The sequence below is a fragment of the Mytilus galloprovincialis genome, chromosome 9 (genome assembly GCF_965363235.1).
Source record: "Mytilus galloprovincialis chromosome 9, xbMytGall1.hap1.1, whole genome shotgun sequence".
Taxonomy (NCBI): domain Eukaryota; kingdom Metazoa; phylum Mollusca; class Bivalvia; order Mytilida; family Mytilidae; genus Mytilus; species Mytilus galloprovincialis.
The window spans coordinates 86,516,631-86,538,295 of record NC_134846.1 but is presented as its reverse complement, the minus strand read 5'-3'; the positions used below and the strand labels follow the sequence as shown (position 1 = coordinate 86,538,295).

The following is a 21,665-nucleotide window of genomic DNA, read 5'->3' as shown; positions in this document are numbered from 1 at the left end:
ATAACCACGAAAAGACGAAATACACCCTATAGAATGAGCAACACGAATCCCACCAAAATAGGGGATGATGTCACGTGCTGGGGAAGAGAAGCAGATCTTGCAACACGTGCGACTCTTATCATGTTGGATGTTTTTTTAATAATGATTAATAAAAAGATAGTTCAATTTACCTTAAATTGTTCTGATTTCTTGCTGTGCATTTACATATAATTATTTCTTATACTAAATTTAAGGTGGTATGGGTGTCTTCCTTCATCTTGGATTGTAAAAAACAGAGAATCAAAGGTCCAGATTTTCCATCAAGTTAGCAAAATTTGATGCAGGAATGCAGATGTTTAATGTACATTTTCATTTAAAAGTACCAATTTATAAGAATATAACTTCTAAATATTGATATTTTTGCAAATGTTAATTATTTTTGGTTGTTTTTATTTTTTTTTAAATTGGCATTTTATGGGGAGGTAACTCTAAAAAAGTGCATTTTCTGAAGGGTTCTGTATGGAATTTTGCTATTTTGTATTTTAGCCGGAAAAAACTTAAGGTGACCCTATCTTTTCTTTTGATATTTTCAAAGCAGTGTCTGAAAGCTATCTTTTCCTGAAGTATTTAACAATTCTATCATTTTGTTTAGTTTCTAATCACAAAATGGTGTTTTTTCCTGTATAATCCATACAAAATGTGTCATTTTGTCCCGTCCTGTAGCTTGAGAAAATGCGCGGTGACCTATCATTTTTATTATATTTTTCAACATGTATCAACGTTTTGGCAAAGTATGAACAAATTCTATCATTAGCTCACCTGTCCCGAAGGGACAAGTGAGCTTATGCCATCACTTGGCGTCCGTCGTCGTCCGTCGTCTGTCGTCCGTCGTCTGTCGTCGTAAACTATTTCAAGAATCTTCTCCTCTGAAACTACTGGGCCAAATACTTTCAAACTTTAACTGAATGTTTCTTAGGGTATCTTATTTATAAATTGTATCCGAAGTTATGATCTATCAACAAACATGGTCGCCATTGATAAAAATAGAACATAGGGGTCAAATGCAGTTTTTGGCTTATAACTTAAAAACCAAAGCATTTAGAGCAATCTGACATGGGATAATATTGTTTATCAGGTCAAGATCTATCTGCCCTGAAATTTTCAGATGAATCAGACAACCTGTTGTTGGGTTACTGCCCCTGAATTGGTAATTTTAAAGAAATTTTGCTGTTTTTGGTTATTATCTTGAATATTATTATAGATAGAGATAAACTGTAAACAGCAATAATGTTCAGCAAAGTAAGATTTACAAATAAGTCAACATGACGGAAATGGTCAGTTGACCCCTTTAGGAGTTATAGCCCTTTATAGTCAATTTTTAACCATTTTTCGTAAATCTTAGTAATCTTTTACAAAAATCTTCTCCTCTGAAACTACTGGGCCAAATACTTCCAAACTTTAACTGAATGTTCCCTAGGGTATTTAGTTTGTAAATTGTATCCGAAGTTATGATCTATCAACAAACATGGTCGCCATTGCTAAAAATAGAACATAGGGGTCAAATGCAGTTTTTGGCTTATAACTCAAAAACCAAAGCATTTAGAGCAAAGTAAGATCTTCAATTAAGTCAATTTGACCAAAATTATCAATTGACCCCTTAAGGAGTTATTGCCCTTTAAAGACTTTTTTCACAATTTGTTCATCATGTTGACTTACTTTAAAAAATCTTCTCCTTTGAAACTGCTGTATCAATTTCAGCCAAACTTAGGCTAAATGAGTTTCAGAGTATCTAGTATAAATTTTATATGTTATTTCCTTGTATGTCAAGAAACATAGCTCCTATGGCTAAAATAGAACATAGGAGAAAATAATTATTTTTTTGACTTTTGAAGAAAATAGGACGATCCAAAAAACATTTAAATAAATTGAAAAGCCAAAATAATCATTGATGAGAGATTTAACCAAAAGAATTAAGGTGAGCGATTCAGGCTCTTGAGAGCCTCTTGTTTTTATTTTAGACTCCCATACCACCTTAAATAATTTGTTACAATGTTTTCTCGTATTCAAATACTAGAAATAAGCGACAATGATCAAATAATAGTCAATCACACATCAAATCATTAGTACTGCTTTGAATATTTAGATATATAGTTCTTGTTGTCAGCAAACCTGTTACATTTGTAATCAAACAAAACATATCACTTTACACTTCATTTGTAATGTCCATCTTTCTCAAGTGTAATTACATACAACGGCGTCGAGTTACATTGATAATAGTGATCAACATTTTGTGTCCGCAGATTTGCCGAACATTTTCTCATGTGGACACTTATTTTTGTCAATAACTATAACAGAGTAACATGACGTTTGTGCCACAGATAAATGACATAGGTAGTATCGATAATAAAATCCTAAAAAGTAACAATTGATTATTGACGGAATAGTTACGTATTTTTGAATGCGGACTTTTACTTAGTAGATTAAAAGGCTCCTTATCAGTTGTCAGCATTATGATTGAGTGGTTTCCTCTGATATCTTATATTAAGATGAAAGGAATTTTTATGCAAATCAGAGCAGCACGTTATATATCATTAAAAGTAAGTCAGGCCCTGGGTAGTTACTGACAGAAAAATAACAGTAAATCGTTCACGTATTGATACACAGCAATCGATCGATTTCAACACGAAAAGTAGGGTACGGATATTGGGAGTTTGGAAAAGAAAGTTTAGCAAATGGTAGAGTAACAAACATACCGTTGTCTATAAAAGAATAGAATAATAAACACTAAGTAATATAAGGGAATAAAACAATTAGTTTCGGAAGGGAAACTTGACCATAAACGAATTTTGCCATTATTTTTGGTTCCTTTTTGCTCATATAGCTCTTCAACTGTTTCTTTTTTTTACGATATTTCTAGGTTTGTAAACAGACTGAATTTATTAACTTAATTGTTTGTTTTACAAATATGCCGGATACATCAAAATAAAATATGGTATGCCTTTTAATGAGTCAACTGACAACTACCATAAATCACCAAATGACGTAAGAGCGGTCATTGGCAGAGAATTCTTTACATTGTATGTGTAGAGTGATAGGAATTGATTTATAGACTGAATATGTTTATTGAAAGTATATAAGAAAAACATGAAATCAGATTCACATAATAATTTATTTTTTACCTTTCTTGTTTGCTTCAGAAATGAATAAATGTGTTAAATACCTGTTTCTCGAAAATATATTTTTTGTTGTACAAGTTCAAATCACTATTGTAAAATTCTCAAACTTATCAATATTTGCTCTCGTGAAATTCAGGTAGATAATGATTAATTGAAGTATGTTTTGTATTTACAGTTTTGTCGTTGGTTGCTAGTGTTCTCTCCCTTACATTGATTGCTTATGACCGATTTTTTGGCATCGTGTTTGCATTGAGAGCCCATATGACGACAAGGCGAGCGAAAACATCATTGATATTCATTTGGATATGTTCGGCTGGGATTGCATCTCCAACACTTATAACAAGACAGCTTAAAGTTCGAGTTTGGTCCAACCACACAGAACAATGGTGCGACGATGTTTGGCCAACCATGACAGAAAATATAGGAAATATGACAATGTCATCAATGCCATCTAGGACAGCCTATTATGTGTCAGTATCTGTTATACTCTACTTCTTCCCAATGTTGATAATGACATTGGCGTACTCAGTAATTATAATCAAACTCTGGTCTAGTACTATACCCGGTGAAAAGGTCGATAGGAGAATGGAAGCTCAATCTCGAACGAGAAAAAAGGTTAGTACAAAACTAATGAAGCCTAAAGAATAACGAAAATAACATCTTGTTAAAAATATTTTAATGGCTAATGGATTTATTGGTTTTCTCATATCGGCAGATATGGGTAAATTCGAAAATTGTGTATTTGTTAAACAATAATGCATAACAGCTAACCATCATCATTACTTTTGGTAATGAATTCCATTATATATCTGAAAACCAGACTAGATGTTTGTTAAATTTTCGACATGATCTTGAAGACGACTAAATGAAAACATTTAACAATATAAGAAAAAAACTTATCAGTAGAATTATCTTAATATATTTCATCATATATGTTTAAGTAACAACAAGTAAAAAAAGTCGAAAGTAAACAAAGCAAGACCAAAAGAATAAAGACGAAAAATAAAATAAAAACAGTTCGCAGACAGCAACAGATTGGAGCGCACAAACCCTAGTTAAAAGTTTCTAATTTGTTAGGAGTTTCTGCTCCACTTGTGAGGTTCGTCGTGTTGATACTTTATCTTTTTATTCTAATATTTAAATACATTAACTGTGTTCGATTAAACTTTTCTTACTTTTTTTTTTGGTCATTTGGACTTTTCGACCGCACTGATGATGTTTTATTCTGTTGCTAGACGACATGCGCGTCCGGCATACACTATTATAAGCCTGGTTTACATTATGAGTTTATTGTTATTTTTAAGAAGTGAATAAAGTTAAAAAAAGAAAAGAAAGGTTCCTAGCTTATTATTTGGTACGGCATTTGTTACCAACGTTATAATTGAAGTAATCGTAATTTCAATGGTAAAAAGCAAAGTTCTAAAGATACATATCTTTTGAGATTAAGTTATATTTTTTTTTTATTTCAATTTTTTTAAAGTAAAATATAATTCTAAGAAAATTGTATGACAGTACTATCATTTGTATCGGTTGATATTCGCTTATTTGATTGCATGATTGTTCATGTTTTATTGTATGGATATCTTCTATGGTATTTGCAAAAAATAGCAATTGTCGGCCACACATATTTGAATTTATGTTAGATAGTAGTTAAAGCAAAAACTACTACAATGATCTTAGGTGAAAGATTGGAGATTTCCCTTGTTACCCTTCGGAAGACAGTATCGTTACAGAATAATTTGCCAAACATAATATCTTGTTAGTGATAACAATTTTTGGTATTCGTGTGATTACATCCAATTGGATTACGTCTGTTCAGTACATATATAATGAAGTTTGAATTGGATTGATTCTCCATACCATTTAGAGAATTTAGATTGGAAGACCATTGTTAACTCTAATACTGTGATAGATTTGTAAAGAAGCAAATATTTTCTGATAAGTTTGTACACAGATTAAAATCTGACATTCATCCAAGGACGACTTTAAGTTGTTATCAGAAAGAATGTTCATAAGTTATCATGACTTTGCGTATTTAAAAGGACATCAATAATTTAACTGCGAAAATATAAAAACCAAACCAAGGAAGTGTTGTGTATACATTTATTGTACGAAATCTAGACAGCAGACCTATGACACAGACCCCAAAAGACATCTAGAGACCATATTTTCAACAAAGAGGTGTCTTTATACGAAATATCAAAGTAGGAATCGGTCCAAGAATGAATCAATTTAACTAAGAATATTAGAGATATACTATCGTCACTTGATTATGACAACAGTAAAATATTGAAAACATTGAGATGTGACGAAAAACAACAACTAAAGAGGTTGGACAGGCACATCAGTAAGGGGTTTTATAAGTTTTTTTTATATCTTTTTAGGTTAAGTTAAACCCCAGACAAACGTGTCGATTAAAGTTTTTTTTTATTATCAACATCCCGACTTATAATAGTACCATAAATTCTACCTGATAAGATGACAAATACTTATCTGAACAGATCCTTTTAGACGCAAGGAGATCTACACATACATGGATATAAGGAAAAACGATTTAAATCTACACTATATAACAGGGATAACTAGTATTAAAATTGAAAATGGAAATGGGGAATATTTCTAAGAGACAACAAACCGACCAAAGAGAAGATAACAGCAAAAGGTCACCAACGGCTTTTCAATGCAGCTCTACAATTCTGTCTTTTTTTATTTTAATATCATTAGTACACAAAAACAGCTATCTTATATATTTAGCTTAAGTTCTTATTATATGGATTATGTCCTAGATAAAGTTTAGAGACTTTATTATTGGCATCGATTACAGGATTCTTTACATGAATAAACGCAAAAGAAGTTTATCGAAGTTCAAATCTCATACATTAACTACGAAGAGAAAAGGCAACAAACAAATGGCAGGGAATTGAACTCTAAAATGAACGAGATCGGATGCGTTATTTTCACTTGCTTTGCATGCTTAATGCAGTATGAGAGTCCCCAATAAGTCATTTTGTAAAACATATGAATTGGATACAATCCGTAAAATTATCTAATATCAGATGACCACAATGAAATATAGATATATAAGATCGCAAAAACAGGCCCCTAGAGGGTAGACATTTCGTATTGTATTGTACATAGTGACCTCGAAACATTTGTAGTGTCGATTTCATTCATGCACACGGGAGATCAAATAAACAGGTCGCATCACGACTTATGTTTGATAATAAAAAGAATCTTCGATTCAGAACTAAGGTTTATGATGGTTTCATTTGTTCAATGTTTAATGGTAGGGTATTGTTGCATAAATAAGGATGCTTTGAAACAAGATTTGATTAATGATACAGAAAGCTATGGAATTTGTTTATCATATGTAAAGGTGTCCATGAATATATGAGGCGCGATGTATTCACATTTGTTATCGTCCCCTGATAAATGTTGTTTTCAAATCTTATTTTATATATAAGTACTAGAAGAGTTCTACCTACTGACCATTCCACAATTTGTGACTACACGGAACGAAATACAATTTTTATCATCTTAAAAAAGTTATGAAGGATATTAGATAATACTATCGATACTGTGAATGATTGTAGTAGAATTTGAATGATATGTAGGATTAGGGAGTATTTTAATTACTGATGAAGACATTTCTGACAGGTAATTGATCAGTTTACAAAATGTCCACAAAAAGTACACTGGAGGGTGAAAGCCGGAAAAGTGTTGATATAATTCAGTCTTTGATGAATTCCATTAGTATTTCTATAAATGGAGAACGAGTTTAATCATTCTATATTGAGTCCATGCACGGAGAGTGATGTTATCTTGAAAAAAAAATCAACCATTTTCCTTGTAAGAATTCTGTCTAAATCAGAATTAAAATAAAAGATTTTATAAATGTCTAACAGTGAAATCAAATATCAAAGACTGTTCATTACTATGATGGTTGGAAATCAGGTCTTTGAACTGCTGTCTAGAAATGAATGATTAGGGAAATATATTTTATCAATGATATCCATTCGGTCATTGAAAGACAAACTAATAAACATTAAGATGAAATATCTATGTTTATATGTATAAATAGGGCGATGTGGTATGATTGCCAACCAGACCATCTCCAACAGAGTCCAAAACGAAGCAGCGTTAAGCAACAATATATTATAGATACGGTCGTTTGTGGAATTTTTGTATCAATAATATTATGAGACAAACCATTTTCAAATAAACAGATACATATTGGTCGTATAAACTGTTTCCAGCGATAGCTGAAAATTGTATATGCAAATTACCTACTGCCGGTCAGAGAATGATCGACTATAGTAATACGACTTTTTTTATGAGTGGTTTTAGTATAACGAACGCATTTATAAACTACAAAAATAAAAATATAGAAAAAAAAATAAAAAAATAGATAAACATTTAAACAGATTCCGCACCATTCATCCAATTTTAAAATTTTTCTCACTTTCCTTAAAATCAGAACAAACTGGCTGACCCTTTACAAAAATAAAGTAAATTAATGACAAAATGTCATATTTGTCAGGTGGACCAAATGCACTGCTTAATTATATATAATTCAAGACACAAACGGAAAGAGAAAAAAACCAATAAAAAGAAAAATTACATATTACCAATTTACAACAAATTAGTATCAAATGTCATTTCCCTTGTATAAGTGCCCATAGCATTTTCTGCAAACAATAAAAATCTAACAGCGTTTGACGACCTTTGAAAATCTTGCATAAATGCAAATATTAAGTATCAATTGCTTTTGGCAAAACTGAAATACATCCATGGGCTTCACATAACATATCACCAAAAGACAATAGCTATTATTATGCGCTGTCGTTTTATGTCATTAAACAACACCAAAACTCAAAATTGGATAATTCCATGAAGGCCTCAAAATACAATTATTCTTACCCTTGGCTACAATGCATTAATCTAACTGCTTAATGACCATTATTGTTCTAAGAAAATACGCTTGTCCCAGGACAACCCATTAGTGCTTTTTCTTTTGAGAGCCCTATTAACATGCCAATGGTAGGATTTGAATCCAGAATAAATGACGAAAGCTAATTTCTACCCTACTTTTATTTTGGCTAAATCACTACTTTCACTTTTAACAACTTCTTTTTTGCACATGTTTAACTTTTTTAAACGACTGATAGGACCAATTAAATCGTAAATATCTGAAAGTAAACAGTAGACGGATTACTTAGGACGAAATACCCCATATAATAATTGGGAACTATATTTCTAGATCGTGAACAAAGGGAGTTAATTGTGGTCCGAGGCCTGCATGTAGATATTTTCTAGCAACCCACAGTGACAAATACATTCAAGTAGAATAAAAGGCAGAATTACGAGTTTATCAACATCATGTGTAAGCTAGATAAGAATAAACAAGTTTGATCACTGACCACGCTTTAAAATTTCGAATAGCTCCAGTCGATCAATGCTAATACCATCCAAACTTGAAATTAATGCGAACAATGCTAGGCAAAGAATAGTATCAGAGTTGAGTTTAGCAACTTATTGTCATTATTTTATACCGCTCTTTCCAAATTGAAATATTAAGCGCTCATAAACTTATTTTGTTTATTTTCTTTTGTTACCTTTTTTGACATCGGTCTCGGACTTCTCTTAAACCGAGTTGTACTGTGCGTACTAGTGTGCGTTTGTTTTTCTACATTTGCTAGAGGTATAGGGGAGGGTTGAGATCCCCACAAAACATGTTTAAACCCGCCAGCATTGTTGAGCCTGTCTCAAGTCTGGAGCCTCCGGCTTTTGTTAGTCTTGTATGATTTCTAATTTTAGTTTCTTGTGTATAATTCGGAGTTTAGTAAGATGTCCATTATCACTGAACTAGTATACATATTTGTTTAGGGGCCAGCTGAAGGACGCTTTCGGGTGTGGGAGTTTCTCGCTGTATTGAAGACCCATAGTGGCCTTCGGCTGTTGTCTGCTCTCTTGTCGGGTTGTTCTCTCTTTGACACATTCCCCATTTCCTTTCTCAATTTTAACCCTGTATCTTTTGGAGGGTGTACTTCAGTGGTTGTTTTTCGCTTATGTCTGTCATATTTGTTTTTGGTTAGCTGTTCTGCTGGGCATTTTTATATTAACGTTTAAATTGATTCACATTTTGTTTTGTAGTTGCCTTTTATATAGATATATTATTTGTTTTGCTCATTATTGAAGGTCATACGGTGACCTATAGTTGATGACAACCACATCATTGGACATTGTATATGGTCGCCTTAATTTCAGCTCATAGAAAATAAGTTTGTTTATACTGAAAACACGGAGCAAAGTAAACGAAATTTGTGTGAACTAGAACTTTAAAAGTATCGGTTATATATATACAGATACCAGTGTGGACAAAATTCTGAAATGCAAGATAATATGGCACAATATGTTCATTATTCAATGTGTGATGTAAATGGTGGAAGTCAATATATAGGACATGCTAATGATCAGCTGTTGTATGAACATACTGTAAGTACTGAACATTTGAGACCCCAATCAATGAGAAAAAGACAATTATCTGATGAAAACAATCACAGTTCAAGGGGAACACAATCACAAAACAACGAACATAAGAAATCTAAACAATGCGATAGTAACAACATGTCGAGTGCACCTCACGATAACGCCCCTACAAACAGAATAGAAACACTGTTACTTCAGTTATCATCGAATTTAAATAATGTTAGTCAAAAACTTGAAAGAAGAATTGATGAACTAGAGACAAATTTTGAGGAGAGGGTTTCTCAAAAGTTATCAGAGAAAATATCTGAAATCATTGACAATAAATTAAAAGACAAGATAGATGAGGTGAAGTTAGAGGTAAAATCAGACATTGAAATAATGCAAGCTAGAATCGGGGATTTAGAGAAATCATTGGCAGAGGCAAACAGCTCAAAGGGTGAAAAGTCAAATATTAACCGAAAAAATAGATTTGTTATAAAAAACTTACAATCAGAAGAAAATGAAAACAAAGAAGTGACAACAAACAAAGTGCAAGCCCTTTTGAAAGATGGTCTCGCCCTATCACATATCTATCTTAAGTCAGTAGAAAGAAAAGAAGCTTATGGTAAATCGACAGGACTGGTCATAGTGGAGGTTGAAGACTTTGAACACAAACAACAAATTATGAAACATAAGAAAAACCTAAAAAACAATGAAAAGTATAAGAAGGTGTATGTAGAACATGATCTACCAATGGAAACACGTAACTTCCAAGCCACAGTTAGAACTGTTCTTAAAGAAATCGGAAGTCAAAATAATTATATGTTTGCCGGTAGTCGCCTAGTGAAAAAGCAATAGGACATTTTGCGGCTTGGTGTCTGGAATTGTAGGGGGTGGTCTCTCAAGGATAATGACAATGCAAAATTTAGAAAGTGTGTGCTTGAATATTCTGAGTGTGATGTTTTGGCATTAACTGAAACTTTTTTACGTGGTGATGAAAGATTGAATATTCCTGGCTATACCTTCTTTGGTCAAAATCGAAAACATTTACATAGAAATGCTACCCGGGGATCTGCGGGGGTTGGAGTTCTTGTGAAAAAAGACGTCCTACATTCATTTAATGTACTACTTTTAGATACGGAAATTGAGGGAATTATGTGGATAAAATTTAAATCAAAATTCTGTGATATATCGATTATTGTGGCTGTATGTTATTTGCCGCCAGCAGAGTCAAGTAGGGCGCTAGATTCGGATATGTATTTTCAAAATCTGTTACAACAAGTTCATGAATACCAAAATTTAGGTCGAATAATAATCTGTGGAGATTTGAATTCAAGAGTTGGTCAAAACAGTGATTATGTTGAAGGCGTCGATATAATACGACCACGAAATGTAGTAGATTTTTGTGAAAATCATCAAGGTGATAAATTTATAAATTTTTTATGTGACATAAATTTTGCAATGTTGAATGGCCGCTTCAATGACCACGAATTCACATATATTGCGCCCGCGGGACGCTCTGTCGTTGATTATATGTGTGTACCATACGAGGATATAGAATATGTACATAGTTTTAGTGTTTTAACGATGTCCAAATGTATAAATGAAATTAATTACATGCCTGAAAAAATCCCAGATCATTCACTGTTACTTTGTGATTTAATTATCGGATGTAAATATGACTCTAATACGACAAATTACGATATTAACTCGGATGATCAAAACAAGAAATTTAAAGTGACAAATCTACCAAACGATTTTATGAATAGAGATGAAATAGTTACAAAAGTCAATGAAGTTATCATGAATATTGAAAATTCAATTCGAATTTCTGAAAATGTTCAAACTGCGTATGATGAATTTCAAATGTTGATACACGGGGAAATGGAAAACAAATTACCGAAGAAATCATTTAATAACGGAATAAGTAAACGTAAAAAAACTTTATATAAACCATATTGGAATGCTGATTTAACGAATCATTGGAACAAGGCTTGTGAAGCTGAAAAAAGATGGTTAAAATGGCAAGGTTCAAATAGTGTTAAAAAGAAGTACAAAACAGAATTTTGTGATGCTCGAAAAACTTTTGATAAAATAAATCGGAAATATAAACGGAAATATGCGAAAGACGAACAATACAAACTTGAACAGAAACTGGAATCGTTTAATAAAGATGAATTTTGGAGGTCCATCGGCAAAACCGGAATAGTAAATGAACGGAAAACATGCGTGCCATGGGCAGTCGTTGATGAAAATGGAAACGTGAAAACGGACAAAGAAGGCGTTCTGAACAAATGGAAAAACGATTTTCATACATTATTTACAAGTGAATCTACAGAAAACCAACGAGCAAATGACACTTTTGATTCAAATTTAGATGTAACTAAGTTAAATGAGGCAATTACACGAGAGGAAGTTTTACTAGCCGTTGCGCATGCGAAAAACAAGAAAGCTGCGGGGATTGATAATATACCAGCCGAAGTTTTAAAGAATGATGCCGCTATTGAATTGCTGTACAAAATTATTCAGGGTTGTTTTGAACTCGGACAGGTACCAAATGAGTGGACAAGTGGGATTATAAATCCAATTTTAAAACCTGGAGCAAACGACGACAGATGTCCTCTGAATTACCGTGGCATAACTTTAATATCCGTACCGTGCAAAATATACTGTACAGTACTTAATAATCGTCTACGCAAATGGCTTGAAGAAAATGACTGTCTCTGTGATGAGCAGAATGGATTTCGGCGTGGACGCAGTTGTGAAGAACACATTTTCGCATTATATTCAATTCTAAATGACAGAAAAATCAGCCGTAAATCAACATACGTATGTTTCGTGGATATGAAAAAAGCGTTCGATACTGTAAGGCGGGATTTGCTTTGGTACAAGCTTCAAGTTATGGGAATTCGTGGCCAATTTTTAAATGCAATAAAATCATTATATGAAGATGTTCAGTGCACGGTTCGAGTGAATAATATGCTAACACCGTGGTTTGATGTGTCATCTGGAGTTAAACAGGGATGTATTCTCTCGCCTACATTATTCTCTGTATATATAAATGACTTAGCCGACCGTATCAACAGTCTTGACTGTGGAGTGTCTTTAAGTGAAAGAACATTAAGCATTTTGCTTTATGCTGATGACATTGCCTTAATCGCACCGGACGAACAAAGTTTACAGCGCATGCTTAATGTCCTGACAGACTGGTGCTCATCTTGGAAGTTGTCTATAAACCCAGAAAAGACTAAAGTTGTACACTTTAGACCGCAATCGTTTGATATTTCAGACTTTAATTTTACATGTAGTAATTATGATTTAACAATAAGTGATTCTTATAAATACCTTGGGATCTGGCTTGACGAACACCTTACATTTACAAAAAATACCAAGGAACTAGCAAAATCAGCAAGCCGAGCTTTAGGGGCTGTTTTTGGACGTTTTATTTCATCCGGTGGTATGTCATATAAAGTTTATACAAAATTGTACAACTCAATGGTGGAGCCTATTTTAATGTACGGAAGTGGAATTTGGGGAACAAAATCGTTTAGTGTAATAAACTCTGTGCAAAATAAAGCCTGTAAGTACTTTTTATCAGTTGGTAGAAATACGTCTAATATTTCTACTATGGGCGACTTAGGATGGACATCATGTTTGAATAAACAGCGTGTTTCATGCGTTCGGCTTCTGTGTAAACTAACACGAATGGATCAAAGTAGAACTGTATATGATATTTGGAGTTGGATATCACGTCGACGTAAAGGCTGGAATACGGAGGTGAACAAGATGGTGAACTTATTGGAAATTAGAAACATTGTTAGTGATGTATCATTAAGTACAAAAGTAGTCATGAAAAAAGTCACTGAACAAGTTAACATCTTAAATAATACAGAATGGCAGAGAGAACTCTTTAACGATCGCGGAAAAGACAATGGAAATAAACTTAGGACATATAGGCAATACAAAAGCAACTGTTCCGTGGAACCGTATGTGTCAAAAATTATTCCACGGTCGTACCGACGTGTAATGGCCCTGTTTCGTGCAGGCTCGCTCCCGTTAGCCATCGAGACTGGAAGATACACCAAGCCGCCAATACCTGTTGAAGACCGTTTATGTGTTTATTGCTCTGACAAAAGTGTTGAAACTGAGAAACATTTTTTATTGAACTGTTGTCTATATAATGACTTAAGATTTGACCTTTACTCAGAATGTTCACAACATATTAATAGTTTTGAAAATTTGAACGACGATTTAAAATTTATACAAATCATGAATTGCTCCGAGATACAGCCATTTTTATGTAAAAGTATTCATAAGTTTTTTATGCGACGTAAATTATTTACATAATTTTTAACTATTTTCATGCGACATAAATTTTTTACTTAAATTTTTTAACAGTGGACAATTATTTTAATTCAATTAGTTTATTTAAATTATGCATATCAGTTGTTTTTTCCCCGCAATATCTTAATGTAAATATTTTCACATATATGTGTGAAGGTTTAGATGTATGTAAAGTAAATATTTTTTACGAAACATTTTTAAATATATTTACTTAAGTTTTATTCATCATGTTGAAAATACTCTAAAATCATAGTTATTAGTTTTAAAAATACAGTATTTCAAAGTATCGTTGGATTTTTAAGAACATGTATATATATTTTGTGCAATGTGTCTCATAAGCCAAATGATATGGCTGGGTATTGATTGTTCTATGTATGTTTTAATATTGTTGTATGATATGTATGTCAATCAATATGTGACACAATAATAAAATAGATTATTATTTTATTATTATTATTTATTAAGAATCTTTAAGGTGGTTATTTGTCTTATGGACAACTAAAGCATATCCCGTATTTTTATTCAGCACGATCGATCAAACAAGCAATATTCAGTGAATTAGGGTGAACGTTTTTCAAATAGAATTTGCAATACAAAGGAACCGTTCCTTACACGTACAGATCTCTCCTTGAATATTTGTCATTTATTTACAAGTCGTATTGATGACCAACATAAAACCCCGTACAAAGTAGTAAATTAGATTGCACTAAAAAACCTAAGGACACCAACAACCTTTATTAAGTTAAGTTTAGTTTTAAAACAATACCCTATGACTTAGCAACTAATTGACATAGTTAGACGTAAATGAAATTGCACATTTTTGAAATCATTCCTCCGAAGTTTAATCAACTGCATTTACGCTGAATAATTGACACCATCAGATTTAAAGTCGCAATCAAACTCTCATGACGGACGACATGAAGTCAATATCAGATTTTATTTTATTGCAAGGAAAGTTATATTTGCTGTTTTGTTTATCATAAGTCAATTTACAGTCATTGTGATTAATGGAAGTAGTGTTTGCTCTAACATATGGTTACATCCATGGCGATTGAAACATTTATGTACCGTATAGCGGGTTATTTTCGCAGGTGTAAAATTTCGCGATTTTCATTGAATAAGGTATATGAAAAAAAATAGCGGTTATTATTTTGGCGGATTCAAAACTTTTATCAATACCTTTGCATGTACCATTTTAAATTGGCGGAATTTATTTTGTTGATTTTGTTCTATCCGTTAAAATAAGCGAAAATTTACACCCTGCGAAAATAACCCGCTATACGGTATCACTAAGTATTACTTTATGATAGACTACATGTATCATTATGGCAGATACATCAGAAGATGAAAGTGCTCTGTTACTGTGGATGGCTGAATTTTTTCTGTGTTTGTTTTCGATTGTCATTTTTTCAGAAAATATATTGAACCGATTGTCAGTAATAGTGTGATAATATTAACTTTTCATGAACTACCATAGATTTGGGACAAATATTGATTTCGATTAATAAACTTTTTATAATTTTACAATATTCTCACCAATGTTTATTTTGAAACAAATGCTTGCTGCTAGAAAAACTACCTAATTATCGATCTTCTTTTCAACACAAATCGAATGAGAACTGAACTTATAAGAACTATTTTGAAAAAAATATTTGTAAAACCCGCCTGATCCCACTTTATAAATGGAATAAAGCCTGATATAAGTACCCTTTTGCAAGGTTTTTTCATGTAAAAAAAAAATCTTTGTTTAGTAAACGAGAATCCAAATGACACATTAAGTTATTGGTATAAATTACAATACGAACAGCCTTGTAGTGGACATTGACACTTGATGAGATTGTTTACGGTTCATCACAACTAATATAATAGTCTGTAAGTTTTATTCAATGCCACCCAGTGAAAACATCTTTAATATGAAAGCTATAAATGACATTTGTTCGTGGATAGAGATTGCTTTGCGCATCTTAATTACCGTTAACAATATAGCTCAAACCAATCGGATATAATGTCCATCAAATGATCAGAGACACAATGTCTCCAGCTCAATAAAAAGAGTTAATACAGAAAGACTTTCCATGGGATGGTAAAATACATGAGATGAAAACATTCTACTGTGACATGGCTTTTGTTCATTGCTTCAATTGATTTGAATATGAGTACAACTATAAAGACGAAACTGTTTTTATTTCCAGCAGGATGATTGGACGGGCCACATCCTTGTTAGACTAGGTCAGAGAAAGCATTGCTTTATTTTATATGAGCTTGGCTGCACACAGGATTCATTTGTATTTTGTTTCAAGAGTATATAGAGATATTTCATTTGGATTTTTGCCGACGCATGCGATTCGGGGCATTTATTCGGAAAACCTAATCTCGATTGATATCCATTCTTTTGAAATTTACATGTGACTTCAATTTTTGTGGCGTTGATACATTCGTGTGACAGACATACAGTTCATCCTTCTATAATTCTGTTTTTTTTTGTGTATTGTCCTAAATTAGTTTTAGTAATTTATTGTTATTCAGTTGTAAACATGTCGAAATGTACTAAATACATTCAAACGGAGAAAAGCAAAGTCCACATAAAATCTATATATTCTCTCTTCAAAAAAGAATATAAGTTTTTGTTTATTATATCGTGTGCATGATTTATGTTTTGGTGATGTCTTAGTTTAGGACAGGAGATCTGTTTATATATGCTTCAAAAAAATTAGCAAATACACTTATTCTAACAAGCATGATTCGACAAATAGTTATCAAAAGTACCAGGATTATAATTTTATACGCCAGACGCGCGTTTCGTCTACATAAGACTCATCAGTGACGCTCAGATCAAAATAGTTAAAAAGCCAAACAAATACAAAGTTGAAGAGCATTGAGGACCCAAAATTCCCAAAAGTTGTGCCAAATACGACTAAGGTAATCTACTCCTGGGGTAAGAAAATCATTAGTTCTTTGAAAAATTCAAAAGTTTTGTAAACAGAAAATTTATAAAAATGACCATATAATTGATATTCATGTCAACACCGAAGTGCTGACTACTGGGCTGGTGATACCCTCGGGGACGAAGAGAGGCGAACTCAAACACATAGATCGAAAATAAACTGACAACGCCATGGCGAAAAATTAAAAGACAAACAGACAAATAATAGTACACAAGACACAACATAGAAAACTCAAGACTTAGCAACAAGAACCCACCAAACACTTTGACTGATATTAGGTGCTCCGGAAGGGTAAGCAGATCCTGCTCCACATGTGGTACTAGTCATGTTGCTCATACAAACCAGGTAAATAGTCTTATTCGGTAGGTCACATTCGTGGTGAAAAGGGAAGTGGATTGTAGTTACGACATAAGGAACATTTCCGATTTAATCTGTGAAATATTTTTTCCATAACGGTCAACCGACTTTTGATGGCGTCCGTAAAATTTACAAATGTCGCTGTAAGAGAATGAGCCTCTGTTAATAATTTAAGATCACCCCGGTTTTTATAGGTGCTCGTCTTGTTTAGTCAAACGTGGTACATGTTATGTTTTCCATGTTTATTTTGAAAATGGTGTGGTCTGTTTATCACTGACTTTCCCATTTTATCTTCTACCTCTGTTTGAATAGTCGCAGCATGTGTTGGCTTTGAACCAATAATAGGTGCGCAAAACACTCCAGTAAGACTGGGTAACTCTTGATGTATTGCAATGTTAGTTGTGTATCAAAATTGTTTACGGTCTACTATTTTAATATATGTATGTTATATTTTATACTATAATAGAAAATATTTGTGCTTTCAGGTTATTGTAATGTTAGTAGCCATATTAATTGTATTTGTTGTGTGCTGGCTGCCATACCAAGTTATATTACTGTACAGTGAACTTAGGCCAAATAGATTAAAGGTTTGTTCCTATTCACATAGATATCTAAAGTAGCGTTTCAGATTGGCAAACAGTTATCTTGTTAATAAAAAAATACCGTCTCGTTTATTGAATCATTTCTAGTAACTATGATTTACTTCTTTCCTACCTTATGAGGTTCACTGTATTATATATTTTTTTTCATCTTAGTGGACGACCATTATATTACGATCTATTTAAATGTGTCAGACCCCTTTAGAATTTAACGATTACTTCGTTATTGAGAACGTTTAATTTTTGCATGCAAATTCATAAGATTTACAAACTTAAAAGATAATCGTCGTCCAACAGACAAATAACCAAAAACAGAGGATGATAAGAAAGAGAGAAAAAAGGGCAGATTTTCCTGATAATGTTTGCTTGGAACGATATTTTCACAAGAGGGATATATTGATCCGACCGATGCATCAAATAGTCCCAAAACTATTATTGATTTTTAATTTTGGTATCAGTATGAATGCATTTAAAGCTAATAATATAATAGAAGATTTGAAGGTAAAGCTTCACTTATAATATTTCATTCCATCTACAAATAAGTAAAGTTTTTCCTTACTGTACTTCCTGCTTATTTCCTTTATTTGTTATTCATTTTCTTATATATAGAATCATTGTTGGACCAAATATTGATAACAATTATAAAATTTATATTTGTGAATTATAGTTTTTATTTTTTATTACATTACAGCTTGGAGATTGGTATTATGGATTAAATTTTGCAGCTTGTTGTATGTCCTACTCCAATAGTGCATTAAATCCGCTAATATATACAGGATTTAATGAAAACTTTAAGAAAGGTATATTATAAACTCATCATAGATACCAGGAATAAAATTTGATATTGACGCCAGACACGCGTTTCGTCTACAAAAGACTCATCAGTGTCGCTCGAATCAAAAATGTTATAAAAGGCCAAATAAAGTACGAAGTTGAAGAGCATTGAGGACCAAAAAGTATATTATTTTTTACTTAAAGCACAAGAATTCTTATATGATTTGCATATTAGGGAATACGTCGATATGATTGGCCGATAGGACTTCCGGTAGTTGATCTAGAGGTTGGTTATTTTTCGATAGACGTTGACCAAACTTCTTTTCGTAACCAATGTAAACAAGATGGCGGCGATAGTAACACCGACGTTAAAAAAAATTATTTACACTTCACGTTAATTTTTAAATAAAATAATAAACACATAAACATTCCTTTGAATGATAATAAGAGTTTATGCAATTATATTTTATCAGATCGCTAATTTCATTGAGTACATATTTTTGTGTTAACCAACAAATATATTCATGCGCCAGGCCTTTTCGATGACATGAATATACAATTTAGTTACGTGTGATACAGGTGAGTGAGGAAAAATATATTCCCTATCTCCAATTTTAAAGAATTATAAGGATTAAACGTCTTTTGAAAGGAATTGTTGGTGTATAAACTTGACCAAGTCACTCACAAACATATCATAAAAGTCATTTGGACTTTTATTTGTTTAGGAGTGACTTTGTCTAGTTTATACACCAATAAATTCCTTTAAAAAGGCGTTTAATCCTATAATAAATTCATGTAATGATGTATAATGTCTCAAGTACAATGGATACTTTAAAAAAAGATACCGAGTTAAAATCAAACGTTAGACTATTTCAATCAACGGAGAGAATGGAAAACAACTGTCATATTACTGACTTGGTGCAGGTATTTTCAATGTTTCAATCATATTCATTTTTATGAAATAACGAAACTCATTTTGTTTCCAATAGTTTATAAATTTTTTAAGCAATGAAAACACATCGATGACGATGAAATGAAAGTCCAGACGTCAATCTCCTCTAAAAATCAGCTTAATAAAGAGCGAAAGTCATCTTTTCTATTCCCCCCTCATATGTCTCTTTATATTAATACCTATATGTTTTGAACTCAGTTCAAAGAATTCATCCTAAATAAATAAGTTATGTTAAGGTCCAATTTATGAACTTAATATACAGGTTTGCTGTAAAGATCTTGTCTATTGTTACATTATGTGTCAACTAAAAAAATGTATACATGTAATTCTGTTTAAGGTATAACAAATGTTTTACGACCTTTGCACTGCAAAAGGAAAAAGTGGATAGACTGCCAAAGTACTTCAGAATATGGAACTTCCAGGACAGTAGTAGTGTTAAATCAGTTTTAACCACGTGCTATGAAAGCTTGCAAGAGGAGTAGTTAGCGTATTATCCATTAGGTGTAGGTGATATGTATAGTTTGTGATAAAATATCGGCAGGATTATATGTTTACCAGTATTAAGTGTACGTGACATGTATTCTTTTTAATCGGATGCTGATTTTCAACTATAACCTCTGCATCCAGCGTCATCAAAATTAAGATTCCCATTTCTAATGTTAGTGTGAAAACGGATGGAACAGAGAAAAACATTTAAAAATATACCAAAAAGGATTTAGAATGTATTAAACCATTCATATGGGGATTATGGCCATCCTGTTAGGAATTTTTTATAATTCTTTCTTATACTATACAGCATGATATTTATTATAACTCCATATCACATTCATGTATTCAAACGACTAATCAAATTTTGAATATATCTTCATGTACTTTAGTTCCTTCTATATTTCTTATGTACAGTTTATAAATGTATTCCACTCCGTTTCTTATTAGAAGTTACATTCATATGGAATTGGAAGATGTGGTATGATTGTCTAAGAGACCATCATCCAACTTGTAGGTATTTTTCTATGAGCCAATTTGACCCCTTCAACAGCAGGCGTTTGCATGTATTTTTATCAGTCACAATTTATGACCAAACTTAGAGATTTGTCCATATTTTATTGACGTGATATTTTCAACATCACCTTCTGTTACTTCATTAATTTTTTATCGTTATTTAATTATATATCCTTAAACAATAAATCCGAAGTTTACCAAAAAGGATCTTAACTTACACAAATTTCATATGAACAACAATAACGGCCCTTTCCAAGAATGATGTATATCAGTTTCACCAGCTTTACCAAAAATTATGACAAAGCGACAACTTTTCTCACACTATTGATTTTTGTCACTTTTTGAGAGTGATATTTCTATTGCTTCTTTTTACGCTTAAACTTGACAATGGTGTAACAGCGCAAAAGAACTAACTATAAAAGTCAGTTAATGGCTTTTCTTATCAGATTATTACTACGGAAAAACAACAAACATAAATGACAAAAGACGCAATGTACCGATCTAAGAGTACTCTCAGGTAATGCAAACTAGTTTAAAGCCAACAACAAGTAACAAATAAAGGCAACAGTAGTATACCGCTGTTCGAAAGTCATAACTCGATTGTGAGAAAACAAATTCGGGTTATAATCTTAACCAGAGGTAAACACATCAACTATAAGAGGAAAAGAACGAAACAACATAAACAGTGAAGAGCAACAAAAAACAAACCAAAACGATAATGCAACACAGACACAGACTGAAATCTAAGAGGGGCGAAATATACAAGAGGACAGTCAAACTCATAGATCGATAATAAACTGACAACGCCATGGCTAAAAAATAAAAAAACAAACAGACATATAATAGTACACTAGACACCACATATACAACTAAAGACTTAGCAACTCGAACCCCACCAAAAAATATTTAAACATGTTTCTCAAATTTTTTGATTGATTTATCAGCTTTACATACATTTCGTTCATTAAAATCTAAAACCAATCCTCAGACATACTGTACCATACGAGATGATATTTAATGAAAATATAATCAAAAGGTTATCAAAAAATAAAAACAATGGTTTTAAATA

At 32.3% G+C, this 21,665-nt stretch overlaps 1 protein-coding gene across 1 annotated transcript in view; it reads left to right on the top strand.

Annotated features, from left to right (window-relative positions):
* Window positions 1-20,466, top strand: part of LOC143046237 (substance-P receptor-like) — a 50,061-nt gene extending 29,595 nt beyond the window's left edge. Inside the window, exons 2-5 of the mRNA XM_076219286.1 lie at window positions 3,331-3,770; window positions 17,755-17,856; window positions 18,560-18,668; window positions 19,932-20,466. Coding sequence (XP_076075401.1) covers window positions 3,331-3,770; window positions 17,755-17,856; window positions 18,560-18,668; window positions 19,932-20,044 — 764 coding nt within the window. The 3' untranslated portion in view covers window positions 20,045-20,466. The remainder of the gene's footprint in view (window positions 1-3,330; window positions 3,771-17,754; window positions 17,857-18,559; window positions 18,669-19,931) is intronic.
* The last annotated feature ends 1,199 nt before the right edge of the window (window positions 20,467-21,665 follow it).